This window comes from Neophocaena asiaeorientalis, unplaced genomic scaffold (genome assembly GCF_003031525.2).
Source record: "Neophocaena asiaeorientalis asiaeorientalis breed wild unplaced genomic scaffold, Neophocaena_asiaeorientalis_V1.1 scaffold554, whole genome shotgun sequence".
Lineage (NCBI taxonomy): Eukaryota > Metazoa > Chordata > Mammalia > Artiodactyla > Phocoenidae > Neophocaena > Neophocaena asiaeorientalis.
Window position 1 is genome coordinate 31332 of NW_020174789.1, and position 16667 is coordinate 47998.

The 16667-nt window shown below is 34.2% G+C and overlaps 1 protein-coding gene across 1 annotated transcript in view; it reads left to right on the plus strand.

The window, feature by feature from the left end:
• HELLS (helicase, lymphoid specific) overlaps positions 1-16667 on the plus strand; it is a 38609-nt gene that overhangs the window by 5012 nt on the left and 16930 nt on the right. The window contains exons 3-11 of the mRNA XM_024760177.1: positions 430-552; positions 3610-3666; positions 6115-6151; positions 6236-6300; positions 9122-9163; positions 11578-11802; positions 12182-12364; positions 12975-13118; positions 16232-16428. Coding sequence (XP_024615945.1) covers positions 430-552; positions 3610-3666; positions 6115-6151; positions 6236-6300; positions 9122-9163; positions 11578-11802; positions 12182-12364; positions 12975-13118; positions 16232-16428 — 1073 coding nt within the window. The remainder of the gene's footprint in view (positions 1-429; positions 553-3609; positions 3667-6114; positions 6152-6235; positions 6301-9121; positions 9164-11577; positions 11803-12181; positions 12365-12974; positions 13119-16231; positions 16429-16667) is intronic.

Here is a 16667-nt window from a genome sequence, read left to right on the forward strand (position 1 = left end):
ACTGGTGTATAAAATTTTTCTTTTCTGAAATGATTTGGTTTTGTAAAAACTTAAATTCAACTTGAATTAAATATTTGCTTTCTCACTTGAATTTCAAATATTTTGAAAATGGACCTTCAATTCTGTAGATGCCAATAACCATATATTCAGTGTCTGAAATTTCAGTATTTTGGTAGCCAAGCTATACTTTGCCAGATTGCCTGTTGAACCCCAGAATCATATTTTTTTTAGCTATTCTAGGTTTTTGTTTGGAAGATAACCATTTTTAGTAAGTGAATTTAATATTATAAAAATATTTTTCATGAATTACAGGAAATATATTAAACCTAAAGAGCAGTTGTTTAGTCATCTTTGTTACACCTTATGCAAAAAAAAATCAGTGTATGTCAGGAAACCGTTAATAATTATGGAAACTTTCTGTTTGGATAGGCTCGCATGTCTTGGGATAGAGAGTCCATGGACATTCGATATCGTAGACTTCAGCATTTGCTTGAAAAAAGCAATATTTACTCCAAATTTTTATTGACTAAAATGGAACAGCAGCAGTTAGAGGTATGTATATGTGATTGATTATAGCTAATAGCTTAAATTTTTAAAATAAGCTTTATTGAGATATAAATTACATACAATAAATTGCACACATTTTAAGAGTTAGATGAGTTTTGACCTGTGTAACCACCGGCACAGTCAAGATAAAGAACATTTCCATTATCCCAAGAAGTTTTCTTCTCTCAGTGGTCTCTGCTTCTGGCCCCGGACAACCACTGGTTTCTGTTTTCTGCCACTATAAATTAGTATTGTCTTTTCTAGAATATTATATAAATAGAATCATATGATAAGCACTCTTTTGGTGTCTTGCTTCTTTAGCTCAGCATATTTTTAAGATTCACTTACATGTATTAATTTAGTAGATCATTTTTATTCCTAAGAAGCATTCCATTGTATGAATATACCAACATTTTAAAAAAAATTATGAATACTGTATTAATTAAATGAACAAGGATTAAGAACTAGGACATTCTAAATATTTTTGCACCTACATTTCTGCTTCTCTTTCCCATCTCCTTGCCTCGTTTACCATCCTAACCCAGAGGTAATTACCATCATGAATTTTGTATTTATCATTTCTCTGCTTAAAAAAATAGTTTAACATATATCACATATGTATATATCCATAAACAGTGTATATTTTTGGTCTTGCTTATTTTGAGCCTTATAAGAATGGTATCATACTATATGTAGTTCTTCTGTAGTTTGCTTTTGTCATTCAAGATGTGTTTCATTCAAGAGTAACTGCTTCTAAGCAGACTTTAGAACAAAACTCCTGTTTTTAGTTCCAACTTCATCCTCACTGTGCTGCCTGCCAATCCCTGAGCTGTTGGAGTTTCCTCAATATAAATTGCTTTACTCCAACATTTATTTTTTTATTCACCTGTTAACTGATTTTTATCCTGTCCAGTGATATTTTTTGGATTCCAGAAATTGTGAATTTTATGTTGCTCAGTCTCCTTTTCTAAAAATTGCTTTATTGAAATATAACTGATATACACAAAACTGTACATTTTAAAAATGTATACCCATGAAGCCACCACAACCAAGGTAATGAACATAACCATTAATTCCAAAAAATTCTTCCTGTCCCCCCATTTTTAATGAGATACAGTTGACATGTAACATTATATTAGTTTCAGGTGTACAGTGTAATGATTCAATATTTGTATATATTGCAAAATGATCACAGTAAGTCTAGTTAACATTGTCACTGTACACAGTTAAAAAATTTTTTCCCTTGTGATGGGAACTTTTAAGATTTATTCTCTTAACAACTTTCAAATATGCAATAAGTATTATTAACTACGGTCACCATGCTGTATAGTACATCCCCATCCATGACTTGTTTATTTTATAACAGGAAATTTATACCTTTTGACCTCCCCCCTCACCCTCCCACCCCCCAACCACCAGTCTGTTCTCTGAATCTGAAAGGTCCATCCATATTGTCGCAAATAGCAAGATCACATTCTTTTTTTTTATGGCTGAATTCTGTCCCTTTAATTTTCTCCCATCCCTCACTTCCTGTCTTCATCACCAGATAGCCACTGATCTGCTTTCTGTTATAGATTTGTTTGCATTTTCTGTCGGTGTTAGGTTCTGTTAGGTTCTTTTTAGCTTTTATATCTGAAAAAGTCTTCATCTACCTTTATTTTTGAAAGATTTTCTACTGGGTGAAGAATTTATTTTTCTTTAGTGCTTCCCCCCACCCGCTTGCAGTATTTTAATGACGTTTCACTGCTTTCTAGCTTACATTGTTTCTAACAAAGCCAAAGTCCTTATGATGGCCTACAAGACTATAAGCAGTCTGGTTGCCTCCCTCAACCCCCATACCTTTCAGACCTTGTTCTAGGTGTGTTTCCGGCCTTTAGGCCTTTGCACTGGCTGTTTTCTACTTGGAACCCTCTTCTCAATAGATATCTGCCTGGCTTACTTCATCATCATCTTCAAGCTTTGGCTTACATATTTTCTCAATGAGACCTGCCCTGACAACCTTAAATAAAGTTACCTGGCACCTCCATCCTCACACTCCTGATCCCCTTTACCTTGATCTTTTCTTCGCATTGCATTTATCATCTAAGACACTGTATAATTTATTTATAGTCCACTAGAAGTATGAAGATTTAAAAACTTGGGCAAGTGTCAGTACTACAATAAATCCTTTTGTCCCCATCATTCACATTTAACAGTTATCAATCAAGATTTTGCTACATTTGCTAAATTCTCTTTTTCCTTTGTTGAAGCCCTTTTTAACCCTTCGTTTGGTAAAATGAAACAGAAAAACAAATACCAAGCTTAATGACTCACTGTAAGGTAAATACTCTTTTAAACACCTATTGGAAATGGTTTGGATCGTTTTCTGTCCTGCTTTTAAAACTTTGCTAGGGGGCTTATGGAACAGCTTTTTTAGTCCAAGAATAACTTGGTCCCTCTTCTGAATGTTCTTGAAGCCCCATACATTAAGAGGCCCTTCAGCTTTGGCTGACGGGAATGTGAACTGTTCCTGAGCCCTTGTGAGCACAGGGATTGTTCTACCTGCTTTCTAGTTGCTCTTTTCCTGGCCTTCATTTTCTTACACTCACACACTGATCAGTACTCAGCCTGAGGATGCCACTACAGATCTTCAGAGCCTCTTTTGTATGCAACTGTCTCCTCTCTGATACTTGACCTTGGTTTGCTAGCTCCTCTGAGTTTTGCACTGTCTTTTCAACTCAGGGAGACTGTTGAGCTCTATTTGGGTTCTCCCTCCATTATTTGCACTTGGAAGTTGCCTCCAGGCAGTAAGCTGGGCAATCAGAAGATTCACGTGGTTCGTGACAGTGTTCACTGTTCTTTGCTGCGTGTTGCTGAAAACCACTGATATATTTTATCTAGATTTTAGTTGCTTAAGGCAGGAGGGTAAATCTGTTCTCTGTTACTCCATAAAGGCTTGAAGCGCAAGTTCTTGTTTTTTAATTTTTATATACAGTTTCTTCATTGCGAACTTAAGTTATTTGAGGTGTGTGTTTCATACTTGGCATTTTCCACTTTTGACACTAAGAAAAAATTATCTTACAGGAACAGAAGAAGAAAGAGAAATTGGAGAGAAAAAAGGAATCTTTAAAAGTTACTAAGGTAATAAATAGTAAGCTAGAATATTTTGTATATGTTACCTTAGATATCGAACACATTCTCTTGTATTCTTTTGACTACTGATCATCTATTTAATTTTAATCTTTATCTGCTAACCTATCTTTGTTGGTTGCATAGAAATATGTAGAATCTGTTTCTCAGTATTTTATTTATTTAGGGTTTTTTTTGTCTCAGTATTTTAGATATATGGGAGGAGAGCTAAACTATGACCTTTTTAGTTTCTTATTCTGTGGACTATATTTCATAATAGCAAAATTTCACTTTCTTATCTGGGGGGAAATCTGCAAATATTTTATACCTCAAGGCATTTTATAAGTCGCCAGCTCTTTTGGAGCATGTAATGCTTACTCTTCTTCATGCTTCTAACCTCATCATGTCAACTTGGAGCCATAAGAATAATCTAAATTTGTATCTTGTACATAGCTGTAGCAGTGGAACCAAAATTGGAACATATGACATATATGGTAATAGCATTTCAGATAGAGCATTCATTTAGGGATAGCCTGAATTTTAGATGTGATCTTTTTGGGGACTATGTTTTAACATGAGGCTGTTTAATGCCATATTGATAGGGATTGTACAAACAACACTTGTGTTAGTGAAAAGAGAAATAAAAAAGGTAACATTTATTGAGTACTTACTATGTGCTGGGTATTGTTCTAAGCTTTACATGTTTTTACTTAACTCTCAAAGCAGCTCTGTTAGGTAGAGATACTGTTATTATCTACATTTTATATATAAAGAAGCTGGTGCAAGGAGATAAAGCACAGTTCATCCTCATTATTTATAGATCCCATACTTGCCACTTAGCCTATTTGCTAAAATTTGTCGCCTGTGTTTTTGTGGTCATTCAGACGTGTATATGCAGAATGGCAAAAAATTAAGAGTCTCCCAACATGCACATTCCCAGCTGAGGTCAAACAAAGCTATCTGCCTTATTTAAGTTGTCACAGTGTAAACAAGTGTCCTTTTGTGGTCTATTTAATGCCATGATTTTTGCATTTTTGTGGTTTTGGTGGTTTTGCTGTTTAAAAGACTGTCAGCCACATTGTGCTGAAGGGCTGTCTAGTGTTTCTATTGCAAGAAGGCTGTGATGTTCCTTATGGAGAAAATATGTGTGGTAGATAAGCTTCCTTCAGATGTGAGTTACAATGCTGTTGGCTTTGAGTTCAGTGTTAATCAGCATATGTTTTAAATGAGCTGTGTTTAAACAGCAACATACATAAAATAGGGTTATGCGTTGATCAGTTGATGAAGATGTGACCAGAGGCTTGCAGGAACCTAAACTTGTATTTCTTCTAGATGCACTGATTCAGTGTTCACTAGCTCAGTATTCACAGCGACTTTATAGAACACAACTATTGTGAATGAGAATTGACTAACTTTGAAGGTCACCTATCTAATAAATAGTAATGCCAGGATTTGAACCTAGGATTAATTTCGGATTCCACACTTAATTTCTATACCAAACTGCCTTTGTTAGAAAATGTCAAAATGCCAATAGGAAAAATAGGTAGGGTATCTTTAAGTCCAGTTACTTGATTCTTAGTGTGGTTATTGGTGATGTTAAAGTACATAGCAGATAACTCTGCAACAAAAGCAATCGTGGAAAACTGATGTTTGACTCAGTTGTGAATTCCAGGAGCTTATTTTGGGTTTTTGAAGAATGTACTTATAATTTTACTGGCTTAATCATTTACTCGGTACTCTTCAAACTGCCGATTTCAATCAGCCTTCACTTTCACCAAGCTAACTTTTTATATCACATTTTGGGTTTTTTTCCCTTTATTCTAAAGGTGTCAACCATTAAATTCTGCCTATTCCATTTCACTAGTCTCTTTTGGTATTTTCTTTTTTAATCCTTTAAATTTTTAACTTCATTTTTATATTTACCTTATTTCTTTGTCATTTTTATTTTTCATACATGTTGTCTACCTATTCTTTGCCAGCTCTCATTCTGAAACTTTGTTTTTGAACACTTTTTCCTTTCCCTTATCTCCTTTCACTAGTAATTTTTCAGATGGTTTTCTCTTTCATTTCTACTGTCAGTTGTATTTAACTTATAAATTATACTGAAAATGAGTACTCCTTCCATATCATACCCAATGAGTATCTTCAGCATAAATATACAGTTAGAGAAGATGTACATGGTAATTTCAAAATAAAAATACCTTCTTTGTTTAGTTTTGAAATGTCTCTTACATGGAAGAAAACTGAGGAAGGTAGAGTCTTTGGGAAAAAGTAGAGGGATATGGTTACGAACAAGTTATAGTAGGGAAATACAGAAAAAGATTACCTTTTGGTAAGCGTAATAGTGAAGAGTTGTGGATGTGGTTCAACTGCAAGGAAAGCTAACCTAATCAGTGCCTTTTAACATGTAATACTGTAGAAGTCTTTAGGAAAATAATACTCTAAATCCTTGTTTTGTAGGGTAAAAATTCCATTGAGGCAAGTGAGGAGAATGCAGGTAAATTTCCTTGTTCCAGTTTTGAAGACTATGTGTTTATATTTTTGTTTTAATTACTATAAAAAATAAAATTTTTTTTTATAGTTATGAGAAAAAAAAGAGGAAGAGAAGATGAATCATACAGTATTTCAGAGGTCATGTCAAAAGAGGTAAAAATAAAGGGGGAGGGACACATAAGATTCGATGTTGAGTAAAAACCTATTGTGGGTTTTGAACCACCTTAAAGCTGTATTGATTACTGTTATTTACCTGGGTTTTCAGCCAGTTAAGTGTTTTAAGGAGGAAAATGGTACCATCTTCCTGTTTGTTAAAGGAGCATGAGCTTGGCCTAATCAGAAATTATTATAACTTCTTAGAACCTCAAAACTGTATCTTAAGAACTCTGTTCTTTGTTTGAAAACCATTAAGGAACTAAAATCATAAACTCATTTCTAAAGCCATTTCTTTTTTCACCTTCTCACTTATTACCTCATTAAATAGAAACTAATTAAAGAGTGTCCTCAGTTATGACAAACCCTAAATATTCCTTAAGCATAATTTAATGTATCACATTCTTAATATTAAAAACATTCTAACCTTAATTACCTACTCCATTTTTCTTTTACCTGAGATTCTAACTCTTTACATCTTCATAAGGTATAAAGTTTCACATACTTGTCTTTAGTCTAGGGATGTACTCTGATATTTTCCCCTTTTTCCCATTTAAAAATAATAGTTGAGACCCACTCAATTTATTATGGAACACACTCAGCCTGCAGTTTGAAAACACTATTAATGAGATTTATTGAAGTTTAGCTAATCACACGGCTGTTATTTTAATTCATCAAATGTTGATGGCATATCTGCTATGGACAAACTTTGTTCTAAGTGGATAAGATCAATTAGTAAAGAAAGGTAATTGTAATAGGAAAGAACCTTTTGTATTATAAGTTAGCCACTAAAGGGATGTTGCCTATAAGCTTAAATTATACATAATGGCCCATCTCTGGGAACCCTGCTTCCCAGGAATGAGCATTAAGCTAAAATACCTTTGTTTAGCTCACAGGAAACATCCTGACCAGGTCCACCTGTGAATGACTGCAGGGAGGAAGAAATTAACACATCCCCTCCAGAGGCTGATGGGAACCAGGAAATGTTTGACTTTACTCCATCACCACCACCCTCTTTTAGTATAAAAGGAGGCTGAATTCTAACTCAGGCAAGATGGTTCTTTGGGGCATGAGCCCACCATCTTCTCAGTTTGCTGGCTTTCCGAATAAAGTTGTTATTCCTTGCCCCAGCAACTCGTGTCTTTTGATTATTGGCCTGTCAAGCAGTGAGCAGTACGAGTTTAGACTCGGTAACATAATCACTGTCTTTGCCTTAGCCTATATCCAGTGAGAAAAATTTAGAAGGAAGTAGTCAAATATAATTGGATAATCGGAAAATGCTATTGAGCATATAAAGGGGCTCTTAACTCAAGCATGAGGTTCATAAAGGTTTCATCTAGGAAGTTGAGACTTGTATAAAAGTTAAATCATTTAGAGGTGGGGGTAGGTTAATAGGGAAATAGTAAGATATAGAGAAGATACTGGGGATGTGTTGTAGGAAGAGAAAATAACCTTTGACCAATGTCCAGAGGCAGGAAGTTCCTGGAAAGTTAAAAAAACTTAAAAGGAAATTATATTTGGCTCCAGTTTGTAAATAAGTGGTGAAGGATGGAGCTATAGAGGTAAGCAGTGTCAGGAGTTTAGGAGGTTTAATTTCTAAAAAGAATACTTAGTAGTTGGTATCGTTTTGAGTCATTTACAAATTGTTCTCCAAAAAGGTTCAGCTTATCTAGCCATTTTAAAAGACAGCTCTTCTATCCGTTCTCTATATAAAATCTCTTCAGCCTTAGAATATGAATATCTATACTTACATAATACTTTACATATACACATGTATGTATGTATGTGGTGTCATTCACTTACATGTTCTGTCATTTTCCTGTGTATCTCAAATTTGAGATATGCTTAAAATTTCTTGAATGTATCATACTATTTTATTCCCTTGGTCCTCTGCACATGCTATTCTTTCTGCTTGAAATACAGCCTAATTCTGTCTTTAATGATTATGCCTTGATGACAACTTTTTCAGATAATTTGATATAATACTCTCCTAAGTCACCAGGGACATTGTCTCCTTACCCTTAGCATCTAGTAGGTAATTCAAAATCAGAACACTTTTATTCTGTATTTTTAATGTATTTGTCTTTGCCTCCTGCTCAGGATTGCAAACTCAGGCCTCTAATCCAGAGAGAGGCCTAAAATGGGCTGGAGTTGGGACTGTAATACATTTGGGAGTGAATACTTGAATAATGGTAGTAACCTAGAGCAGGGTTTGGAGAACTTTTTTTGTAAAGGGCCAGATGGTAAACATTTTTGGCTTTCAGTAGTTTTATGGGTAACTAATCAACCCTGAACTTTGCCATTGTATCCAGAAAGCAGTCATAGACAGATTGTAAACCAGTGAGCCTGATTTTGTTCTAATTAAACTTTATTTAGACATTATAAAAACAGGTTGCTGGCTGGAGTTGGTCCACGGTCTGTAGTTTGCCAGCTTCTGTACTAGAGGACTTTGTGAATTTGGACTTAGTCTATTCAGATAAGCTTTAACTAAAAAAAAAAAAAAGCTGGAAGATTTAGGAGTAAATATCCCAATTTTTAAGTGTTGCTAACAAATTCAGAATTTTATAAGATGCTATCAGCTTCATTCCCTATGAATTCATGGCATGATGGTGTAAAGAAAATAAAATACCTGAACTGTAAAAAAAAAAAAAAAAAAAAGATTCTATGGGCTTAATTTTGTCTGAGGTCCACCTGTATTCTAATTACCTTCAAGGCTTATCCCCATTTCCTGGCATAAAATCAGAACAAGAATAAATGTTTGTTCAATAAATGAATGAACCACATTCATTGTTATTTTGTTTTTGTTTTCTCAATGTTTTAGGAAATTTTGTCTGTGGCTAAGAAAAGTAAAAATGAGAATGAGGTAAGAGATTTATAATAGATATTAAATTTAGGAGTCATATTTGCTTCCCTGATCTCTTAATCACCAGTGTACATTTTTTCTCACTAGTTATCCTATTTCTTAGCTTTTATTAAAAAAAATAACCATTTGGCTTTTTTTGTCCTAACATTCTTCTTATATATCAAGTTTAGGTGGTCTATTGCATGTTCCTTAGGGTGTAAATATTAATTTATGGGTCTTTGGGAGTCTAGCAATGATGCAAGTAACTGTAACCATATGGATATATACATTCCACATGTATATATTCCATAGCTTGTGGAAGCCCTGAGGGATACTTTAATTTTATTTCTGGCCTTCAAGATTTTCTTTGGTTCTGTTTGGGAAGGCTTGATTTTACTCCCACCCCTAACCCCTCATTTTATGTAGAGAGGTTCCTTGTTACCTGAGTATTACTATCCAATCCCCTATAATTACAAGATTTATTCTTTGTTCAGTGTAAGGATTTGTTTATGATGCAGTTATAACCCAACTATGTTTAATGTAAATAAGATTAGGTAAGCATATTTTTAATAAATATTTAGTTGCATTTTTAAAGATTAAGCCCAATCTAATCTTCTACCACAATTTACTATGGAATTGACATTTTATAATATACAATAAAGCAACATTGATCTTGTGTTCATTCGGAAGAATTCTGACAAATGTATACATCTGTGTAACTATTATCCAAATCAAGATTTAGAACCTTTTCATTATGGTAGAAGGATCCCTTGTATCCCTTTCCAGTCATTTCCCCCCCCCGAAACCTAAAGGCAACTGCCTCTTGACTTCTATCATAGTAGTTTTGCCCAATTTTTTAAAAAACTTCTATTACAATCTAGTTTTCATACAAACGAAATATAAATATGTATTCTTTTATTTCCTGCTACTTTTCATTCAGCGTGGATAATAATCATTGATGTTATTGAGTTTGTTACTAGTCGGTTTCTTTTTATTGCTGAGTAGTATTCCATTGAATATTATAATGTCTTAATCCATTTTCTTCATGAGCATTTGGATTGTTTCCACTTTGTGACTATTCTGAATGAGGCTGCTATGATAATTTGTGTAAAGATCTTTGTGTGGACATGTTTTGATATTTTTTCTGTATATACCTAGGAATGGAATTGCTGGGTCATATGGTAAATGTAATTCAACTTTATAAGAAAGTACAGATCTTTTTCCAAAGTGAACACACCATTTTACTCTATTGCCAGCATTTCATGTTGTTAATCTCTTTGATTTTAGCCGTTCTACTGAATGTGAAATGAATCTCATGTAGTTTTATTTTGCATTTTCTTAATTACTAATATAGTGTTTATTTTCATGTTTGTAATGGCTGTTTATGTTTTCTTTTGTAACGTTTCTGTTCATATCTTTTGCCCAGTTACTGGGTTATTTGTCGTTTTGTTGATATACGAGTTCTATAATCTCATTGTTGTCACATATATAGACTATATTTTCTTTAAGTTCGTGGCTTGCCTACTCATTTTCTTAATGATATCTTTTAATAAGCAGAAAATTTTAAATTTTGTAATAGCCCAAATCATTACCTTTTTTCTTTTGGTGGTTAGTGCTTTTTTGTCTTGTATAAGAAGTGTTTGTCTATCACAGAATTATCAAGTTATTCTGTTTTCTTATAAAAGCTTTATGGTTCTGGGTTTGATGTTTAGGTGTATCATTTCATCACTGATTTTATGTAGGGAGTGGTGAAACTCAAGTTTCCTATTTTTCCAGTTGAATATCCAGTTGTGGCATCATTTAATAAGACTTACCATTTGTAAGACTTCCCTTTGAATTGACTTAGTCCTTGTTTTCATTTTCTTAGTATGGAGTTGTGGACATAGCTAACCAATAAAAATTACCATTGGTCATAAATTGGTGCTGTGTCACAAACAGATAAATTGACATTCTTAAGTTTGATATAGTGAGTTTTTAAACTGTATTTACTTTGCCCCTTTGCCTGTAGTGAAAGTAATTACTTAGATGAAAGTAAATATTTTTATGTTCCTTGAAAATTTTTTTAACAGACATTATCTGTTATCCTTCCTATGGATGAAGGAAATTATTAAGAAAATAGTTTAATAAATTCTTGGGTAGCACATTTTAGAGGTTTGGAAGGGATGTTTAATTGTAAAGGTCATTTCAGAAGTATATGCCTGTTACATGTAAGGGTTATTTTCAGAAGTGTTTGTTGTTTTTTTTTTTCCAGTGGCTTTGAATTTGTGGGGGAATGGAATTAACTGTCTAGAGGGTTTTATTAAACATGTAGCTTTATTTTTTCATACCCAATGATTATACGACTGGGCAAATTTTGATTAGCAGTTACATTTTCTGAATGGAGGGTAGCAGCATTATTATGTATTAAACTTCTAATTAAACTTTTTTCTTTACAGGATGAAAGCTCCTCTTCTAATCTCTGTGTAGAAGATCTTCAGAAAAATAAAGATTCAAATAGTAAAATTAAAGATAGGTTATCTCAAACGGTTAGGCAAAATACTAAATTCTTTTTTGACCCAGTTCGGAAATGTAATGGACAGCCAGTACCCTTTCAGCAACCAAAACACTTCACAGGAGGAGTGATGCGATGGTACCAAGTGGAAGGCATGGAATGGCTTAGGGTAATGAATCCTCAATTTTAATACAAGATGTTGGTTCATTTCTATATGATAACCTATTAATATGATGTAACACAACTTGAGTTGTTCCTTCTGTGTTTCACTATTATATATAAAACAAAACACTTCTGTATAAATACTTATTTTCTAACTTATTTACCCAGAGTAAATTTTGAAAGTGAAAAATTATCTTATTCAACGCTACCAACATTTTTATGGCTTTGATAACTGAGTTCCCACAAGTGTTGTTATAACTTACAGTGTAAATATGTCAGTCTCATCATAATTATCATCTTTGGGTTAAAAGAAGAAATAAACTTACTGCTGATTCAATAGGTGTTTATGTCAGCATTTAAATACAGTGTATATTATTTTTGTCCAGATGCTTTGGGAAAATGGAATTAATGGCATTTTAGCAGATGAAATGGGATTGGGAAAGACAGTTCAATGCATTGCTACAATTGCATTGATGATTCAGAGAGGAGTACCTGGACCTTTTCTCGTCTGTGGCCCTTTGTCTACACTTCCTAACTGGATGGCTGAATTCCAAAGATTTACACCAGAAGTAAGACATGTTTCCTTTTGTTAAATATATTATCATTACAAATGTTTTATTTTGTTGACTGAATTAAGTTATAGATCTCTTACTAAAATTATGTTGATTTCTGTGTAGCACTATATCTTATTTGACTTATCTTTCAGTCTCAGCAATACCTTCTCTAAGTTTATATAGAATAAACTAAGTTTCCATAGTAATCTCAGACATCTTGCCTAAAACATCCCTGGGTGGTTTTTAGTGCCTTGAATAATTTGACTCACCTGAGATAGACCTGGGTAGAATTTATTTTTAATTCTGTTCATTCTTATTATGGTGTTTTCCTTCCATACTTATGCATTTTAGCCACATCATTGCCTTATGAGAAGTATATATTCCAAAAATAACTTCGCCATCTCTCTCACCTTACACTCAATTTGGTTTTATGGCTTTTTTATCCTCCCATAGTAGCCCAATAATTGATTAGAATTGATTGACTCATTTTGTTATAGAAATACAGAACTAAAGTTAAGTTAAATTATATTTTTTCTTTCAGAAATGATTAACTTTATATTTCACAAATTGTTGTTATTTACATTTTGTTCTAAAGTTTGTTATAAATCAATATAAAATCTTTTAGATTCCTACTATGTTATATCATGGGACCCAGCAAGAACGTCGAAAATTGGTAAAGCATATTCACAAACGGAAAGGGACATTGCAGATTCATCCTGTGGTGATTACTTCATTTGAGATAGCCATGAGAGACCGAAATGCATTACAGGTATGAATGGTCTTATTGGATTCTTTGTAATCCATAAATCACATTTTTCTTAACTTAAAACACTTTGTCACCATCCAGTAGCATTTGTTTATTTTTTCTGATGGAAGTAATAGATTGCATTGTGCGTATTCCTTTAGAACCTGGAGGTTTATATTAACAGAAAGATTGATGGGCTTCCCTGGTGGCGCAGTGGTTAAGAATCTGCCTATCAGTGCAGGGGACACGGGTTCGAGCTCTGGTCCGGGAAGATCCCACGTGACGTGGAGCAGCTAAGCCCGTGTGCCACAACTACTGAGCCTGCACTTTAGGGCCCGTGAGCGACAACTACTGAACCTGTACGCCACTTTAGGGCCCACGAGTCACAACTACTGAACCTGTACACCACTGAAGCCCGTGTGCCTAAAGCCGTGCTCTGCAACAAGAGAAGCCACCACAGTGAGAAGCACATGCACCACAACGAAGAGTAGCCCCTGCTTGCCACAGCTAGAGAAAGCCCACGCTCAGCAATGAAGACCCAATGCAGCCAAAATAAATAAAATAAATAAATTAAAAAAAAAAAAAGAACGATTGAGATGAAGGTTGTAGTCTCTAACAAGAAAATTAAAGTCTTTGGTACTTTAATCTATAGCCACGACACCATTTTATTTATTCATTTATTTTTTAATTTTAAAATTAAAATTTTTTTCCTTGTTTTCTTTTTTAAATTTAATTTTTTTGGCTGCACCGCACAGCATGCAGGATCTTGGTTTCCCAGCCAGGGAGCGAACCCGTGCCCCCTGCAGTGGAAGCACAGAGTCCTAACCACTGTACCACCAGGGAATTCCCTCCACAACACCATTTTAAAATCAGCCAGACATAGACCTAATCTGTGAATGTATTACAGATGTCTCTGACAAGTGCTTTAAGTATATAGAACTTATCCATTTAATTTTAATTAAATAGTGGAATATATGAAGACAAGTTGTTTTTTACTATCTTATGGACCTACTATGGCATAACATTCCCATATCTGTTTTTCTTTGTGTTGCAGCTACTTATTTATTAGTGCCCAAGTTATTGTAATGCAGTTGGAAAATGGACTTCTCATTGCCTCTCTCAGTTCAGTTTTTGGTGTTTTTTTTTTTTTCTTCGGTACGCGGGCCTCTCACTGTTGTGGCCTCCCATTGCGGAGCACAGGCTCCGGACGCACAGGCTCAGCGGCCATGGCTCACAGGCCCAGCCGCTCCGCGGCCTGTGGGATCTTCCCAGACCGGGGCACGAACCCGTGTCCCCTGCATCAGCAGGCAGACTCTCACCCACTGCGCCACCAGGGAAGCCCCATTTTTTTGGTGTTTTGAACTTCTTCCTCACTGCTCCACGTATTTCACATACAGTTCTTTACTGCTTTGTTTTACTCTGACCAGTACAGTTGACCCTTGAACAACATGGGGTTTAGGGGCGCCAACCCTATGTGCAGTAGAAAGTTTGCATATATTTTATAGTGGGCCCTCCATATCCGTGGTTCCGGATATGGATTCAACCACTCATGAATCATGTAGTACTATACGTGGTATTTATTATTGAAAAAAATCTGCATATGAGTGGACCCGTGCATTTCAAACTTGTGTTGCTCAAGATTCAGCTGTATGTAAGATTTTACTTGTGTGCTGGTAGAACTTTGGAATGTGGTTTGCAGTTATGTCTTCACAGTAAAAGTAATACATATTGCATGTAGGAAAAAGTAGTGTACAGAAAGACCTGAAAGCACTTGTAATTCTACCTGAGAATTACTACTGCTGTGTTATATAACTATTGTTAGCATATAGGTATAATTTATAAATATGGTAATACTTTATGTTGCTTATTGAAACAGCTGTTTTCTACTAAATAATATAACATGAAGATCTTCTAATTATTTTGATTACCATAGCCAGACCATATTGAAACAATAAGCTTCCTTGTCAATTCCATTTGCCAGTGGCTAGAAGTTTTGTAATTTTCCCTTTCACTGAATTTTTATTATTATATCAAGGATCCTAGCTTTAGGGGTTGATGGCATTGGGGGTACAGGACTCCTATTCCTGAGTGGCAGCAGAAGTAAATGAGTCCATTTACTAATTCATTTATCAGATTCCTCATCATTTCTGTTGCATAGGGTTTTCTTTTTTGCTTATTCATTTATGAAGGATGTTGTATATTTTGTTTCATTTTTTTAAGGTAGATATAGTGAGAGATTATTCAGGCTATCTGATTTGTTTGCCTTATTATCAGAAAACAAGTTCCAAGTTTTTTATTAAAGAAGTCATAATATTATTTTAAGCTATGAATGTATAAAGTAAAATGCAAAAGATGTCCCATTTCATACTCTTCCCCCAATTTGCCAATCCCATTATCCAAGGATACCTACAGTTGCCAGTTTGGTACTTATATTTCCCAGAAATATTGCATATTTCTGTATTTTTACACAGTAAAACAGAGGAACTTTAAGTTTGCTTAATCAAGATAAAAGAGCACAGATATTAAAGATGAGAAATTAAAACAATTTTCATGACAACTTAATGAAAGTAAATGGTTAGCTTTCTGTGAAGATATACATTACCAAAATTAGCTCCAGAAGAAAGGAAAAACCTAAACAAACCAATAACTATGTAAGAAGTTGAGAATACAATCAGATAATAAAAAGTGTCAATCTCAGATGTGGGCTTCAAGAATGAAAATTCTAACGATATTTAATGTTTCAGAGCATATAGAACTAATAAAGTTCTTCAGTTCTTTTTTTAGGACTGCAAGATAACACTAATTAAAACTCAACAAAGCATTAGAAAGGAAAAGTACAGACTGCTTGGACTAAAGAATGTGAATGGAGAAATCTTAAATATATAACAGCAGGTGGACTTTATTAGTTCAGGACCAAGTGAGGTCTGTTACAGCAACACAAGTATATATCAGTTTTAGGAAATTAATTCATTCTCTTAGTAGATCAAAGGAAAACATGATCATCTCAATAGGTATAGAAATGCCATTTGATAAAATCGAACATTCGTTCGTAATAAAGAGGTTTTATCTTTAAAATTGCTTTTAGGAAAAATTGTGAGATCATCATATAAAAAGTTTCCCCTGAATTCCTTTTCTAGAATTGCTACTGGAAATACTTAATAGTAGATGAAGGACACAGGATTAAGAACATGAAGTGCCGCCTAATCAGGGAGTTAAAACGATTCAATGCGGATAACAAGCTTCTTTTGACTGGTACTCCTTTGCAAAACAACTTATCAGAGCTTTGGTCATTGCTGAACTTTTTGTTGCCAGATGTATTTGATGACTTGAAAAGGTAGGTAAGCGGTTATTTAATTATTTCCTATGTTTTTCTAACTGTCTCAAAATCTGTGCTCATAGTTTAAATTAATTTGTATCTTCTAGGTAGCTGGATTAAAGTGATAGCTTTTGGCCAGTTCTTTGTGGTATATATGTTCTGCTCTTTTTATTTTATTTTTTCCAGTTTTATTGAGAAATAATTGACATATCACTGTATAAGTTTTAAGATGTACAGTATGACGGTTTGATTTATAT